Source organism: Oculina patagonica, chromosome 5, assembly GCF_052425735.1.
Source record: "Oculina patagonica isolate OP01 chromosome 5, crgOcupat, whole genome shotgun sequence".
Classification (NCBI taxonomy): Eukaryota; Metazoa; Cnidaria; class Anthozoa; order Scleractinia; family Oculinidae; genus Oculina; species Oculina patagonica.
The window spans coordinates 14,570,650-14,586,325 of record NC_135762.1 but is presented as its reverse complement, the minus strand read 5'-3'; the positions used below and the strand labels follow the sequence as shown (position 1 = coordinate 14,586,325).

General features: G+C 41.0%; 2 protein-coding genes across 2 annotated transcripts; both read left to right on the top strand.

Moving 5' to 3' along the window:
* The first annotated feature begins 3,968 nt into the window (after nucleotides 1-3,968).
* LOC144655669 (neuropeptide Y receptor type 1-like) lies at nucleotides 3,969-5,895 on the top strand. The gene is made up of 2 exons (XM_078515965.1): nucleotides 3,969-4,008; nucleotides 4,495-5,895. The coding sequence occupies exons 1-2, from the start codon at nucleotides 4,000-4,002 to the stop codon at nucleotides 5,611-5,613; spliced, it is 1,128 nt and encodes a 375-aa protein (XP_078372091.1). The 5' UTR covers nucleotides 3,969-3,999; the 3' UTR covers nucleotides 5,614-5,895.
* Nucleotides 5,896-7,614: 1,719 nt separating this feature from the next.
* On the top strand, nucleotides 7,615-13,160 carry LOC144654066 (uncharacterized). The gene is made up of 2 exons (XM_078514175.1): nucleotides 7,615-12,942; nucleotides 13,018-13,160. Exon 1 carries the CDS (start codon nucleotides 7,615-7,617, stop codon nucleotides 12,655-12,657), a length of 5,043 nt encoding a protein of 1,680 aa, XP_078370301.1. The 3' UTR covers nucleotides 12,658-12,942; nucleotides 13,018-13,160.
* Nucleotides 13,161-15,676: the final 2,516 nt, after the last annotated feature.

The window sequence follows — 15,676 nt, the reverse complement described above, 5'->3', positions numbered from 1 at the left end:
AAAAATAGAGCAACATGAAGTCAATTTTTTGTTTGTTTTCATCTCCGCTTGTTGGTATCACATGAGATCATCATCTCCAATATTCGCTTAGAAATGGAGGCAATTATTCATTAAACCACCATTCTCCCTGACTGAAAAAAAAAAGTTGTTTTACAAATGACTTCCAAAGTATCACATAAACAGCAACAACAAAAAAACTCCATAAAACTGCCTACGGTGATATTAACTAGACTTTATCTTTAGGGTAAGGAATTTATTTAAGTATGTCAATAAATGTTCTTCTTGGTGACAGAAATTAACGGTGGTCATTTCTTGAAAGTGACTATATATAGCGCAAACGTGTGTCTTTCAAACCACCTCAAGTGATACATGGATAGCTTTCAAATCGATGGGTTTCCCGTATCTTTTTCCAAAAGACAATACTGTGCCTGTTGGAGCGTTTTAATGGACCACGGATGGATCGGTCAGACTCTTTCAAAGATTTGTGCCTTTCTCACGCGCTGTGTCTACACTCTCGAGCTCCTTGGTTCTTATTACCGCTAATAGGTTGGTCGTCGTTGTATTTCCAAGACTACATCGTCGAATCACTGCCACAAAGCGTTGGCTTTTCATCCTTTGTACTTCGATCTTAGCGATTGCAATTTATTCTTCGTATTTCTATATCTTTTGATCTTTGAACTAGACACAAAAAATAGCGAAACTTTCTGTTTCACAACTGGGAGCCTGCCTTCAATCACGAAACAACACATACCCGCTAATAGACTGCGTTACTAGTTACTGTTTTGATTGTGTCTCTATAGTAACAGTGTGCATACTTCAGACAATAATCTTGGTGAAACTGAGAGACGACAAAATGGCGCTATTTCGGCTACTATAACCAATCAACGGCACAAAAAGAAAAACAAAATGCTGCTAAAGATGTCTATAGCGGTCGCTTCGGCATTTGCTTTGTGCTGGTTACCTTTTATTGCCTTTCAGTTTCTTTACCTTTACTTTTCAAACTTAATTCCACATTGCAATCTAGGTTTTAAAATATTTAGTCAGTTTGTCATTCTTTTTTCGTTGTGTCATTGTATAGTGAAACCATGTATTTGCTTCACTTTGATACGCCGGATTCGTTTTGGTCTGAAATGCATAGGTTAAAGAACACAGAGAGCCAAAAGTACATTAGGAAACGGAATTATATCATTAAATATAAGGAATACGGAGATATTTCATCTTTCGATCAAATATCGAGTATCGTAAATTTGGTTTTACTTATCTTTTAACAAATTGATAACATCAAAGCCCTTGACGTTGGCAATCACTTCATCGGTACGACATTAACAGTTCCTTTTCAGCGATCACGTAGCATGTGTGCTGGCTATGTATCTCCTGATCTCAATGTTGGAGTATTGTGCAAAAGATTTTTGTCTAAAAAAGTATTTATCAACTCAGATGTTTTATCAGTACCTGTGAACATTACTGAATAGAGCAAATAAGACCCTTCTACATAATACACGGATTATCGTCTCATGCTATGTACCATTTGGCACAACGTATTTTTTTCAAGAAGAGGAAGCTCGACTTGGGCTGTAAAATGAAAGTGTCTCTATAGGGGCAAAAACTTCTATCAACCTACATTTACATTTTTAGCTACATTCTATACCACTATGCTTTAAGTTTAAACACACGGAGCCCAGGCTCACGCTTTGACAACTCGGTCAAAATGGCGCATCAAAATTAAAAGGATTTGTATGAAACTTTATAGCAAAAATTAATATCGAAAGAAAATATAATAAACAGCTAATAAAGTTTACATTTTACGTCATATGTTATCTATGTGTTTTTTCTTAACTGTTCTAAAGCATTTAAACCCTTTTTAACCGATATTTTTAATTTTAGTTTGCTGTTACCTAAATTAATGCAAGGGTGAACACTTCCGACGTTCGATAAACACCACTGTTCGACAAAAACAAGCCAAAAAATGCTTTTTATTGCATCCGCTCACTCCAAAACTTCGCGTGGTTATAGTTCGAAGACCATACTTTCGCTACAGTAAACTTTCGATCCGGCTGCCTCTCACCGTAATTTAAGAATATGGAAAATAACCAAGGATAGTACACTTTTGGCTTTCTCCAACACCTTGCCTCCGATAGAGTGGACGCATTTTTAATTAGTCTCGCCCTCCACGTGCAGCCTCGCGCTATGGTTGGGCATTGACACATCTCTATTGGAAAACACTTAAAAAATTTCTGGTTTGTATTAACAGGCCAACAGGAGGATCTTACGTTAAAAGACGTGTTCATTGGGAAAATAGACAAAAGTGATTTATTGAATTATTCTTTAATCTTCGCAAAATCGCATATCTGGTTGAGTCGGAATCATTCAAAAATCCCAAATATTGATGTATTCAAAGAACTAGTTGATCTAAAATATAGAACTGAGAGGTATATAGCGGTAAAAAAATAATACACCGAGAATTTTTATGTGACATATATATGAGTTATTGTCAACTTGATTATATCATGAATTAACGACATGCGATACACGCAGAAGCGATGACAATTCCTAAGGGGGTATTGAAACATTTTCAGGAAATTTGCCAAAACTTAACGTAAGTAAACGCGGCTGACAACTTCTGTGTTGCGCTATCTTGTAGCGTAACATCCGATATATTTGATATACGATATACGACACTTCTCGCGAGCGAGCATGCAAGGTCAAACGCAGTCTCGAAGTTGTTAGCACAGGCCGTCCACACGGGCCCATTGTATTAATCAAAGAGGTCTATGACCTACTCGTGAATGCGTTAGATATATTTGAATCGTTCCTTTGAACAGTATAGTATCGATGGAAAATATTCATTATAGTGATTAATAATATTAATCAACTTTATTTAAAGAGGGTGAACATATAACAGGTCGCTTAGGTATAAGAATTACTTTTTTCATCATTTTAATTGCTTAGTAAACCGATGGCTCAGTGGTACTGCTCTGCGTTCTGAAGCGTGTGACCCGGGATCGACTCTCATACCCTGTGGCTAAAATTCTTTTTTTCTTCTTATTTTTTTTTTCACGGATATTATATACATATCTGTCTTGTATAGAGTTTCGTTACTCTTTTACTGATTATCCTTTAATAAATCGTGCCGTGATTTAACCTTCCCAGTCTTTTAATAACACATACATAGTCACTGGTCATCGTTTCCGAATGTTCGCGATTATTATATAAGAAAAGGCAATATTTCATCGTTTGGGAAACGATTGTTTCTCATTTACAGGGGTGAAGTATTTTCTACACTTATTTCTTTGAAATGATACCTTTGTAAAGCTGTATTTTTATCCACAGCCGAGGGAAACGAAATTTAGAAAGCGCCCCCGTGAGCATACCTAATTTGCATAATGTTAACAACGATGGAAGGAAGGACGGATGGACGGATGGCTCAACTTCCCCACTATACTCGTCATTATGCATTCACGAGTAAAAACTATAGAGAGGTCTGTATACTGATTCTAAAAAACAACTCATCAAATATATAATGTGTATTTTTCGTTTAATACTTTGTTTCAGTCATTTCTAACTTTCTAGAAGTATTTTGCTTCGTGTTTTTAGCGGCGATTTCCTGTAAACTAGATCTCTGTTCGCGTAATATTTATTCCGGTAGCTAATTCCCAGTCCTATTCGGCCATATTGATCTCCATTGGTGCATTGATTACAGTAGCGCCCAAATTAAGAATAGATCCCAATAAACAACAAAGTGATCCTCTGACAATGTTTACGGCAAACATAACCTACATGTAAAAATGTACGTGATGTTTTCCTCCGTTCCGTGTAAATCGGTCTGTTTGTTTAAATAGCTCCAGGTGTCAAAGAAAATTAAAATTTTTAAAGGTGGAGAATGCCACCACATTAGTTAATTGTATTGTTATGCAAATATGCAAAAGTTAACGTGAAAAGGGCTTTTGTCGGCAACTACAATTATCCAGTAACGAAGTATTGACAGACATAAGGTGCCTGATGAATAAGGTTCGTTTTTGTTTTTAATTCGATATCTACCGATTAACACTCCATCCATTCATCACTATTCATTTTTACGACGTTTATGTTTTCAGTTGCACATGAAAGTTAGCTCACGAGGGAAAACACCGTGCAAAAAGAAAAAAAAATTAAAATTCTAAAAATGAAGCGCGTGCACTGTTACATGACTTCCCATTATTCCAAAAATAAAACAGCCTTTGATAGTTTCAGTATTATCTCTCCACCGTGTTGCTATCAGTTTGCAGATTTTATCTTTTCTTATATTATTACTACTATTATAACATTATTATTTTATATTTTTTGATACAGTCATTCATGTTCTTATCTCATCCTAAATCGATGGATCCATTTGGTCTAATTACATTTAGCGGCATCCTTTTTTGTAATCAAGTCAACGACTAAGTATTAGCCTAAACTATCAAATGCTAATCGGACGAAAATATAAACGCAATCATTATTTGGGTTTTATTACAGTTTCGCCTCTCTTGGTTGCGCTTATCAGTCGAACTTTTTCCCCTTCGCTGGTTGCCGTTTTCGATTACGATGTTCGCCAACAACAGCTCAACAACAACCTTAAAGGATGAGGAGTTTCAAGGCCACAATGCCCAAAATAGCACGTGTTTGATTTCTGTTGATTTTGTGGCTATCATGATAAGTTTTGCTACCATATACAGTGTCCTTCTGATTGCTTCGCTCGTGGGAAATACCCTGCTTATCTTCGCCTCACTAAAATCGAATTTGACGATGAACCTGATCTTGGCCAACATAGCTATTTCAGATTTATTGTTCTCCATAGCTCACTTTCCTCGAGAGATAGTGGTTCATATTAAAGAGTCGCCGGTTTTTGTAGTCCACGGTTGGATTGGGGAGATGCTCTGTAAGATTTGTGCTTTAGTCGCGGATGTCACCATTGCTGTGTCCACACTGTCCTTGGTTCTAATTACCATTGATAGGTTGGTCGCTGTGGTATTCCCACGAAGATATCGTCGAATCACTGTCAAAAAGCGACGAATCCTCATCTTTTCGACTTGGATTTTAGCGATGGCGATTCACTCCCCATATTTCTACACTTTCAGTTTGGAGACAAGAAATGGAGAAACTTTCTGCATCACAAACTGGGAGCCGGCCTTCAATCACGAGTTAACACATTCCCGCTATTACACTGCGTTACTAGTTACTGTTTTGATTGTGCCACTAGTAACAGTTTCTATGTTACAAACTATAACCTTGCTGAAATTAAGGAACGATGAAATGGCGCCTTTTCGTACTTCCATCGTCAATCAACGACACAAGAAAAGGAACAAAAAGCTGCTTAAAATGTCTGCAGTGATCGTTTTGGCATTTGCCTCGTGCTGGTTACCTTTTCTTGCTTTACAGTTTATTCATCTTTATTTTTCAAGCTCAATCCCGCGCTGCAGTCTAAGCTTTGAAATATTTGTTCAGTTTGCCATTATGTTTTCATTGTGTCATTGCATAGTGAATCCATGTATTTGCTCCACTTTTATGCGCCAGATTCGTAAAAACCTCAGTCTGAAATCCATTATTACAGTCAGACGGAAGAAGAGTTCCACCAATATGGAAACTACATTATAACAACAACCATTCCTTGCTTCCATTACTGCGTCGTGCATCTCCAATGCTTTCCGTTACTTGTGATATGATTTGATATGATTATTATTTTTTGTTTATTTAAGTGCGTAACAATAAACATCGAAGCCCTCAGGTTTATAAGTGTGGGTGTATAAGAAGCAACTTGTGGTTATCTCTTTTTTGATAATAAAAATGATATCATGTCTGAATATCGCAGTCTTCTAGAGCCTTTTCCGTAGTGAAATGCAATTACAGAGGAAGACCTCAAGGAGAACAATTTGCATAGAAAGTGATGTTGAGGCCGACTAGCGGCCGAAATTAATAACCGGAAATTGATTTAGGTCCGTTATTAACTGTGCACAAGTTGCTCGGACTGGATCGAGTCACGTGACTCGATCGCACATGGTTTTGTGATGGAAAGAGTTTCGTGTCGGGCGGATTGCTCGACAGTGTTGTTTTTTGATACAGTTTTTACCACCTAAACCGCACAGAACATGTAAGTTTTGATTTCATAGTTCCCGTTTTTTCTTATATTCCGAATGTATTGTAAAATTAGGTTTGTTTTGTTCAGTTTTTTACCGTAGGCGTAACAAGTCAGGGTGTCGATTAAGTTGTCAAGCCGTGGAGATGTTTGTACATTGGTACAACGAGCATCGCAATTAAAGCGTTGAGTTTACAACTGCGTGTTGAAAAGATTCTGTGAATTGTCCCGAACATCAGTAAAAAAATGTTCTTCCTAAATATTGGATTGTGATTGGATTTGTCGAGCGATGGATGCGTCGGATCAATTGGATTTCGGCCTCGATAGTGGAATGGATGTTTATGGTTTGAGCCGTTTGGGTTATGCTGGACCAGGAATGGATCGTGGATTGCCCGATTTTCCCGGAACGACGACAGTAGAAGCCGTAGAAGGTAACATTAGTTCCATTTGTACTACAACAAATGTGTTTACTCGGCCATTAAACTACTACGATGGCCCCTCGCTCAGACCCAGGCCCCCACCAAACACCCGCGTCGATTTCACGGAATTGGAACGGCAAAGGGATTCCCGGGAGCAACTCAGCACGGCTATGCTGTGGACAAATGTAAGCAAAGAAATTGAAAATTTACTGAAAGAAATTCAGTCTAAGCTTAATACCAGCCAAGGCCCAGAGGAGGCTAAGAAATACCTTGACCTACTCTCGGAAAAATGGAAGACACTCGAAGGGCTACATACGAAATACCTTGCTGGGATAAATGAGAGAGAACGCTTGGAAGATGTACAGAGTCGTTATTCCAATCTAAAACGAGAGACCCGTGACATTATTGATGAGTGTGAAGGTTTGTTGCAAAAAATAGACCTTTTGCCTGGAAATGCTCAGATGAATCCTGGACTACTAGACCAGGACGGGGATCGTGATGACAATGTGTCAGTTTCCTCTAAGTCTTCCAATGTGTCCGGATCCTCACGTAAGAAATCCTTGAAAAAGGTGCTTGTCTCAAAAATGAAATTGGACCTAGCAAGGGCTAGGGCAAAGGAAGAAGCCGAAGCAGCTCGAATGGCATACGAACATAAACAAAGAATGGAACTTAGGCGTCTTGAAGAGCAAGCAACATTAGCTGAGCTAGAATGGAAAATTGAAATGGAGTACAACGATGAGGAAGCTTTGACACCTGGAGCAGCTGGTCCTTTGGATGCTGCCACATTTCTAGTTGATAAACGTCCACATTCTACCCCAGTCGTTTCTGAGAAAATGGAGACCAGCAGACCTAATACCAACCCAGGTGCCAGTTATGCTATTAGTGAGGTGTCTCAACTAAATCCTTCTCAGAAAGAGCCAATCCCTCCTAACCATCCAGTTCAGCATGACAACTCAGCCGAGGTCATCCCTCTCAGCGATAGGATCTAATGTGCGTAAGACCCCTGACAGCATAAGGTCACTCCAGTCCTTTAGAGTACCTGGTGTTAAACCATCACAGGGTGTTACTCGTGGTGAACAGGTCCCACATGATCCCGTTGCAGCAATGTGGAAGGCACAAATGCTAAGTGGAATGCGACCGACACAGTTTAGTGGAAATCCAGTGGATTTTCCCTCCTTTCGTGAACAAATTTGTACGCACCTTGAAAGCGATTTGCTAACTGATGCCCAGCGTGTTGAATACCTCCCTAAGTTTGTTACCGGAGAAGCATTGGAAGTGGTAAAACGAAACAGAGGTTGCTCCTTCATCGACATCATGAAAACCCTGGAGGAACGCTTTGGTCAGACCATAAGGGTGACTCAAGCATGCATAGAAGACCTCGTATCAGGTCCCAAGTTGACCTATGGTGACAATATTGGACTTACGAACTTTTCTGAGAAGCTGAATGCGGCTACAAGAATCCTTCAAGGCGACGTTGAACGTGAAGCAAGTGTTGCAACGAACCTTAGGCGCATAGTTAGCCGTCTGCCTAATGATCTCATCATCAAGTGGCAAAACGAGAATTATGTGATTGTCAAGAGCGGAAGGTCTCCTCGGCTGAAGGACATCGCCGCCTTTGTAAAGAGACAAGCATCCATTAGGAACGACCCGGTGTTTGGAGGTCAAATGTTGAAGCGTGAGAATAAAGAAACCAAGTTGCCTCCTAAGCCTCCACCTCCACCAAAGCAACTAAAGAATCGCACAATCAGTGCCACGGATGTTGAAACTAAACTTCCTGCCCCTAGCTCAAAAAACTGTGGAATCTGTAAATCTAAGCGACACAAGCTTCAGCATTGCCCCATCATCAAGAAGTGTGAACATGTGGCAGTCCGACGACAGTATGCGGCATCTTGTGGATTTTGTTTTAACTGTGGCCTTGAAAGGCCTGGACACGGTTCTGGTTCTTGCCCTGAACCGCCAGCATGTTCAAAATGCCCTGGTCGTCATCTTAGTCTTCTGCATACTGATCAGACCCAGGATAGTCGCCGCCCCAACCCACCGATCAATAAGGATTCCAAGGATAAAGGTGACAAGCCTTCAGCTACCTCCTATCCCACAAGTCACGAGGGCGTAAATACGGGGCAAACTGCAAGTGCTAATTCAGGCAAACCTGAAACAACACCCATATCATCTGCCAGTTTGTCTACCACAGAAACACAAGTTTTGTTGAACGTTGTTCCTGTCATTATCACCGCCGAGAATGGCAATGCTGTCTCCACCTACGCCTTTCTAGATAGCGGCTGTACTGACACCCTCGTTGACCGCAGTTTAGTTGATTACCTTGACATACAAGGAACACCTGAGCAGGTTAGAATTAATACAATCACAAGCAGTGACAATGTTGTGGAGTCTAATCGAGTATCCTTTACCTTGAGCTCTTTGGAAAGTTTTGGAGAAAGTATCGAGGTTTCTGAAGCCTATGTTCTACCTGACCTTAACCAGTCACAGCGAGCCCTGCCAGAGCAAATTGACGTCCAGAACTACCCTCACTTATGTGGCATTGAGTTTCCAGCAGTTGATGTTAAGAGAGTCTCCATTCTCGTGGGAAACAACATCCCCTACGCGCACATACAGAAAGAAGTTAGAGTTCCCGAAGATGAGAAGAAAGGACTCTATGGTTGTCGATACCCCCTCGGTTGGTGCGTTGCTGGTCGCTATGGCGTCAAGGATCCGAAGGGAGTCTCAGTAAACTTTGTTTCAGTTGATCATAAGCCAGTTGACCTAATTGAGAAATTCTGGAAACTCGAAGACCATGGAGCTGTTAAGTCAGGAGAGAAGCCCCTCTCAGCTGAAGACAAGAGAGCAATGCAAATAATTGAAGATACCACACGTCTCGTCGATGGACGTTATGAAGTGGGCATGCTTTGGAAGAAGGATGAGCGCCAGTTTCCAAATAATCTTGCTATGGCGAAACAACGCCTAGAGTCCTTGCGACGTCGCTTGACGAAATCGGGTAACGAGGAGATGGCCACTAAGTATCGTGAAGTAATGGACGGTTACATCAGCAGTGGATTCGCTCGCAAGTTGTCAGAGAAAGAGTTGGCTACGGAATCCAGTAACCATTGGTATCTCCCACATCACCCGGTAACTAGCCCTACCAAGCCTGGAAAGGTGCGCATAGTTTTCGATGCGGCAGCCGAATACGAAGGAACTTCGCTTAATAAGAATCTATTAAGCGGGCCAGACATGACCAACAGTTTAGTTGGTGTTCTCCTGCGTTTTCGCCAAGGTACAATTGGTATTGCTGCAGACATTGAAGGAATGTTCCACCAGATACGTGTACGGAAAGAAGACCAGGACTCATTGAGGTTCCTTTGGTGGACAAATGGCTATGAAGACCCACCCGATGTTTATGTTATGCAAGTACACATATTTGGAGCAGCGTCCTCCCCTTGTGTTGCAAATTCCACTCTGCGGCGAGTCGCTGACGACAATGCCGAGGACTTCAGCCCCAGTGTCATCGCAGCTGTAAAAAGAAATTTCTATGTTGATGACGCTCTCCCTTCCCAGAATGATGAGCAGTCAGCCATTCACCTGGCTCAAGACATGGTCAACATCTTTGCCCGAGGTAGCTTCAACCTGACTAAGTTTACGTCAAATTCAAAGGAAGTGCTCAAGGCAGTTCCAAGCGACAAGCTGTCCAAGCAAGGACTTAACCTCGATTTGGATGATCCACCCATTGAAAGAGCGCTGGGAATACTTTGGTTTGTTGGAGATGATACTCTGGGCTTCAAGATAAAGGACCTTGACCGCCCCGAGACCAAACGTGGTATCCTATCAACTGTTTGTTCCTTGTTTGACCCATTAGGGTTTGCTGCGCCTGTAGCGCTGGCTGCAAGATGTTTAGTGCAGAACCTGTGGAAGGCCAATTTAGGATGGGACGAACCCATTAGCGAAGAGTCTCTGTTGAAGTGGAGGTCTTGGAAGTCTCAGCTACCTTCCTTATCACAGTTGCTCATCCCGCGATCCTATTTCCTACCAGATGATGACCCGCGAGAATGCAAGTTGCAACTTCATGTCTTTTCAGATGCATCTGAGGTTGGCTATGGGACATCATCATATTTGCGTGTTGAGAACACGGATGGACGAGTCCATTGTACCTTCGTTATGGGCAAGGCTAGGAATGCACCAGTGAAGTTCGTCAGTATTCCTAGACTGGAGTTGCAGGCAGCTGTACTTGCAACTCGCATGTGCAAAATGTTACGAGAAGAATTAGAACTGAACATTGACAGGACTTTCCTATGGACTGATAGTGAGATAGTACTGCACTATCTAAAGAATGAGAAACGAAGACTTCAAACCTTCGTAGCTAACAGAGTTGAAGAGATTAAAGAGCACTCACTTGTGCAAGATTGGAATCATGTGCCAGGAACTTTGAATCCTGCAGACTATGTGTCAAGGGGAATGACCCCATCTTCTCTGACCGCCAACCACAATTGGCTTCGTGGACCTGACTTTCTGTGGGGACCAGAAGACTCCTGGCCAGGACAAGAATGTAGAACTTTGCCTACTGAAGGTCTGGAGCTGAAGAAAGAAACTCATGTACACTCTCTGGAACTGACCCCTGATCCAGCTGCAGCAAAGAAAGAAAACCCAGAATTTGAATCCCTCCTTCATCCTGCGGAGCACCCCCTCCAAGTTCTGATAACAACCTGCTCAGATTGGACCCGCCTCAGACGCAAGGTAGCATGGCTCTTACGATTTACACAGTTCATTAGAGATAAAGACAAGGTCGTGACTGGAAGGTTAACCGTCGATGATTTGAATGCAGCTACGGTGGCTATTGCGAAGATTGTCCAGAGCTCAGCATACACACAGGAGATTAAAGATTTGAAGTCAAATGGTGTCGTCAGAGCATCGAGCAAGATTGCTGCCTTGAATCCCGAATTGGATGCCCAGGGAGTACTGAGAGTGAATGGACGTGGCCAGAAAAGAGTAGCAGAATCTACTATGGGCCGGCAAACCATTCTGCCCAGAAACCATGCCGTAGCTGAGAAGATTGTTCGTCATGTCCACCACTTCATTGGCCATTTGGGGCGTGAGCATGTGATAGCCAAACTGCGGGAAGACTTCTGGATCCCACAAATCCGCGTTCTAGTTCGCACAGTCCTTAGCCGATGCGTCAAGTGCAAGAAAGTCCTTGCCAAACCCATGGTCCAGCAGATGGCACCTTTACCGGAGGCACGGCTCATGGCATATGAACCACCATTCTCGTACTCAGGAATGGACCTTTTTGGCCTCCTGTACGTTAAACATGGCCGCGGGACCACAAAGCGTTGGTGCTGTCTCTTCACCTGCTTAACCACTCGTTGTGTCCACCTAGAAGTGGTTAACTCAATGGACACCGACGATTTCATCCTGTGCTTGAGGCGTTTTATCAATCGTAGAGGCGAAGTGAAAGAGATACGTTGCGATAATGGCTCTAATTTTGTCGGAGCTCAGCGCGAGTTGAAGGAGAGTCTTGATGAATGGAACCAGGGACGGATCGAGAGTGAGCTTATCCAATACGGCTGCAAATGGGTATTCCAGCCCCCTACTGCATCGAGCATGTCCGGCGTGTGGGAACGTTTGGTTCGAAGCGCGAAGACGGTCCTGAAATCTATCCTAGGTGGACATGTGGTCACAGACGCGGTCCTGCAGACGCTGCTTACTGAGGTCGAGCGTGTTCTGAACGGCCGAGCCCTAACAGCAAACTCGGATGATCCAAGTGATTTTGAGCCACTGACGCCAGCCCACTTCTTGATGCAGCGTAAGGTTGTTTGCTTACCACCCGGAGTCTTCAACAAGACTGACATGTACAAGAAGAAGTGGAGGCAGGTGCAATTTCTTGCCAACTTATTTTGGGAAAGATGGCTTAAAGAATACCTACCCATCCTGCAGCCTCGAGCTAAATGGCTAAAGGCGTTGCCTAATGTTAAACCCAATGCATTGGTGCTGCTAGTCAACGATAACACCCCGAGGGGACACTGGAACCTTGGACGTGTCATTGAGACGTACCCTGGGCCAGATGGCTTGGTGCGAACTGTTAAAGTTAAAACTAAGGACAGTGTCTATGTTCGTCCTATACAGAAACTATGTTTGTTAGAAAATGACCTGAATTCCATGTAAGAAGAAGTGCGTGTAACCTGAAGTCCATGTGAGAAGCCACATATTTGGGACGCTTTAGGAGATCGCCCCAAGGCGGGGTGGATGTTGAGGCCGACTAGCGGCCGAAATTAATAACCGGAAATTGATTTAGGTCCGTTATTAACTGTGCACAAGTTGCTCGGACTGGATCGAGTCACGTGACTCGATCGCACATGGTTTTGTGATGGAAAGAGTTTCGTGTCGGGCGGATTGCTCGACAGTGTTGTTTTTTGATACAGTTTTTACCACCTAAACCGCACAGAACATGTAAGTTTTGATTTCATAGTTCCCGTTTTTTCTTATATTCCGAATGTATTGTAAAATTAGGTTTGTTTTGTTCAGTTTTTTACCGTAGGCGTAACAAGTCAGCGTGTCGATTAAGTTGTCAAGCCGTGGAGATGTTTGTACATTGGTACAACGAGCATCGCAATTAAAGCGTTGAGTTTACAACTGCGTGTTGAAAAGATTCTGTGAATTGTCCCGAACAAGTATAAAGGATTCTGTAAATGCAAAAATATGTCTGGATGGTTACTTTCGTACTTGGACTTAAATACATTTTGTAAGTATCATGTTACTTATCGTTCAATGTTTTTTTTCTATTTAATTATAGCAGATTGTGTTTCATTTTTGGCAACTGTTGTTTAATATTAATTTCAACAGAAATATGAATATTCTTCTTTGGACGACGAAAAATAAATTAGCTATCTACAAGCTGTCGTTCATCCAGTCAGAATAATTCAAAAACACCTGTCCTCCAGTTGAATTTAAGCCGCCGTTTTGAGCGTATGTAGTGGCTCCATGCATAAACGTTTCCACAGAAACTTAAGTGACTGTCCGTGTAAGGATCGACCGCTCAAGTTGGATGAAAATTCGATTTCCTTCAAAATTTCTCCACCAAACAAGGTTGATATAAGGTAAAGGAAAACACATTACGTTGGTTCTCGTTCTTGATAATACTCGAGATTTATTTTGAAGCTAAAGTCATCGATATCCGAAACCCCCAAAACGGGCCTTTCAGCAAGCCGAAATTAGCCCAATTTTAAATGCTTGCCGCCAAGCGTATATTTAACGGACGAATACAAGAATAACGCAAGTAATAGATATACCATAGTACTTGACACAAGTGGCAAAACCAAATCAAATCATTTCAATTTTTTTAAATGATAGTCATTTAGACAAGACAATGTCCACGCCATTTGCAAGTAGCGGGCAAAGGGCCGTAGCAGAAATCAAAATTTCTTAAAATTCTGACTTACTCCGAGAAAGTCTTCTATTTTTCTGAAAGGTACAAAGATAGTTTTTTAAAACCATGAAAAAATATTTAGTAGCACGCGAGAATTTGAGGAGATATAAACGGAGTAAAGTTTTAGAAATCCGGCAAACAACCGAACTCAAATGTCACTAGCACAATTCCAAATTTTATCAATTTCGACTTCGGCTGACTTTAATCCACAAACGGAAATAACATGTTATCATAAAAAAGGAGAATATTTTAAGTCTCATCTTAAAATTGCCACCGCTCTTCTTTTAAGGAATCATTTCCATGGCATTACTTTTGAAATTATTTCCCCTTTTTCGGCCACGCTACTTGTTATGTCCGGTAGAGTTCGAATTCCTCTTGCTTGATTGCTGCCATACTCCGCATCAATACTGAATGTGTCCGAAGTGGTCCGTGGAACAAGTGACGATAATCGTCTTAACATTTTTCTGGTCGACGAATACAACAGCAGCATCAAATGGAAGAAAGAAAATCGAGCAAGTTTGTTTTGAAAAACCAGCCGCCAAGTTAGTTTTAAAGTACTGCCGCTGACCGCATCAACAAATTGTGTTGAGCAAATTTATCAGTGGGGAAAATGGATAATCGCTGAAGCGATGACAATTCCCAAGAGGGTCTTGAAACATTTTCAGAAAATTTGCCAAAAATTAACGTAAATAAACATAGCTGGCAACTTTTGTGTTTTTTTTTTTTATTTATTTTTTTATTCATTCACAAAAACAATAACACTTATTACACGAAAAGAAACTACGAAAAATATTACTTACATTAACAACATACAAGAAAGAAAAATTAAATAAATAAATAAATAAATAAATAAAGGAGCGACTCCTCTGCCTAAAAAGGTTTCCTTTTGCCTATTATTACATCAGTTCATTATTATTATTTTTTAACAAATATTATACGCGATAGCTACTTCATATAGTTCAGTTTGATTAACAGCAGTTACTAATAATTAATATTTAATCCTAAATGTTATTTATAGTTAATAGTTGATAATAATTGATAACAATTGGTGCAGAAAGATATCCTAGATAAGTAATATAAAACAAAAAATGTATATCTATCTCTCAAATGCACTTTGGCCTTGGTTCGCTTAAAGAAGGTTAATATACGAGAGAGTTGTTTTTTTTTTTTTGGCAAAAGAGACTACGTAATGTCGAGAAGTGGAAGTAAAAGATTCCATTTCTTAGAGGTAGTATCTAGGTTGTTGGACTCTATATGAAACTGCGATTTAAGGGACATAAGAAAAGTTGTTAAAACCGGGATCTTCTTGTTGACTCTGCAGCTCCATATATAATGTCTTGCCAGAAGAAAGCAGAAATTTAATTGAAGTGAAAACTTGGTGGTGTCTGGTCTCAGACCCAGATATATGGCGGCGTGTTTTGGATAGTCTATCGTTATTAGGTTAACCTGTTTAAGTTTTTCAGTCAAAGTTTCCCAAAAGGTTGCTACTATTGTACAGTTCCAGAACAGGTGGATCAGGTTTTCGGGATGGTTGGTACAAAAAGAGCAGTTTGGGTCCTGCTTTATATCAATTTTTGTTAGGAAAAGGTTCGTTGGTAAAATACGATGAAGAAATCTGAATTGCAAGTTTACGAGTTTTGTGCTTTTTGTGCAACTAGCTGCCAAACAATAGGCACTAGTCCAGTCAGCAGAACATCTTTCATCAGATTTAATACTGTCGTTCCATTTCTCTTGGCATCTTAAAGGTGCGGTTCTTTT

What these genes read in the sequence shown, in the direction of transcription:
- LOC144654066 (XM_078514175.1), top strand. Translation starts at nt 7,615, where the DNA reads ATGTGGAAGGCACAAATGCTAAGTGGAATGCGACCGACACAGTTTAGT.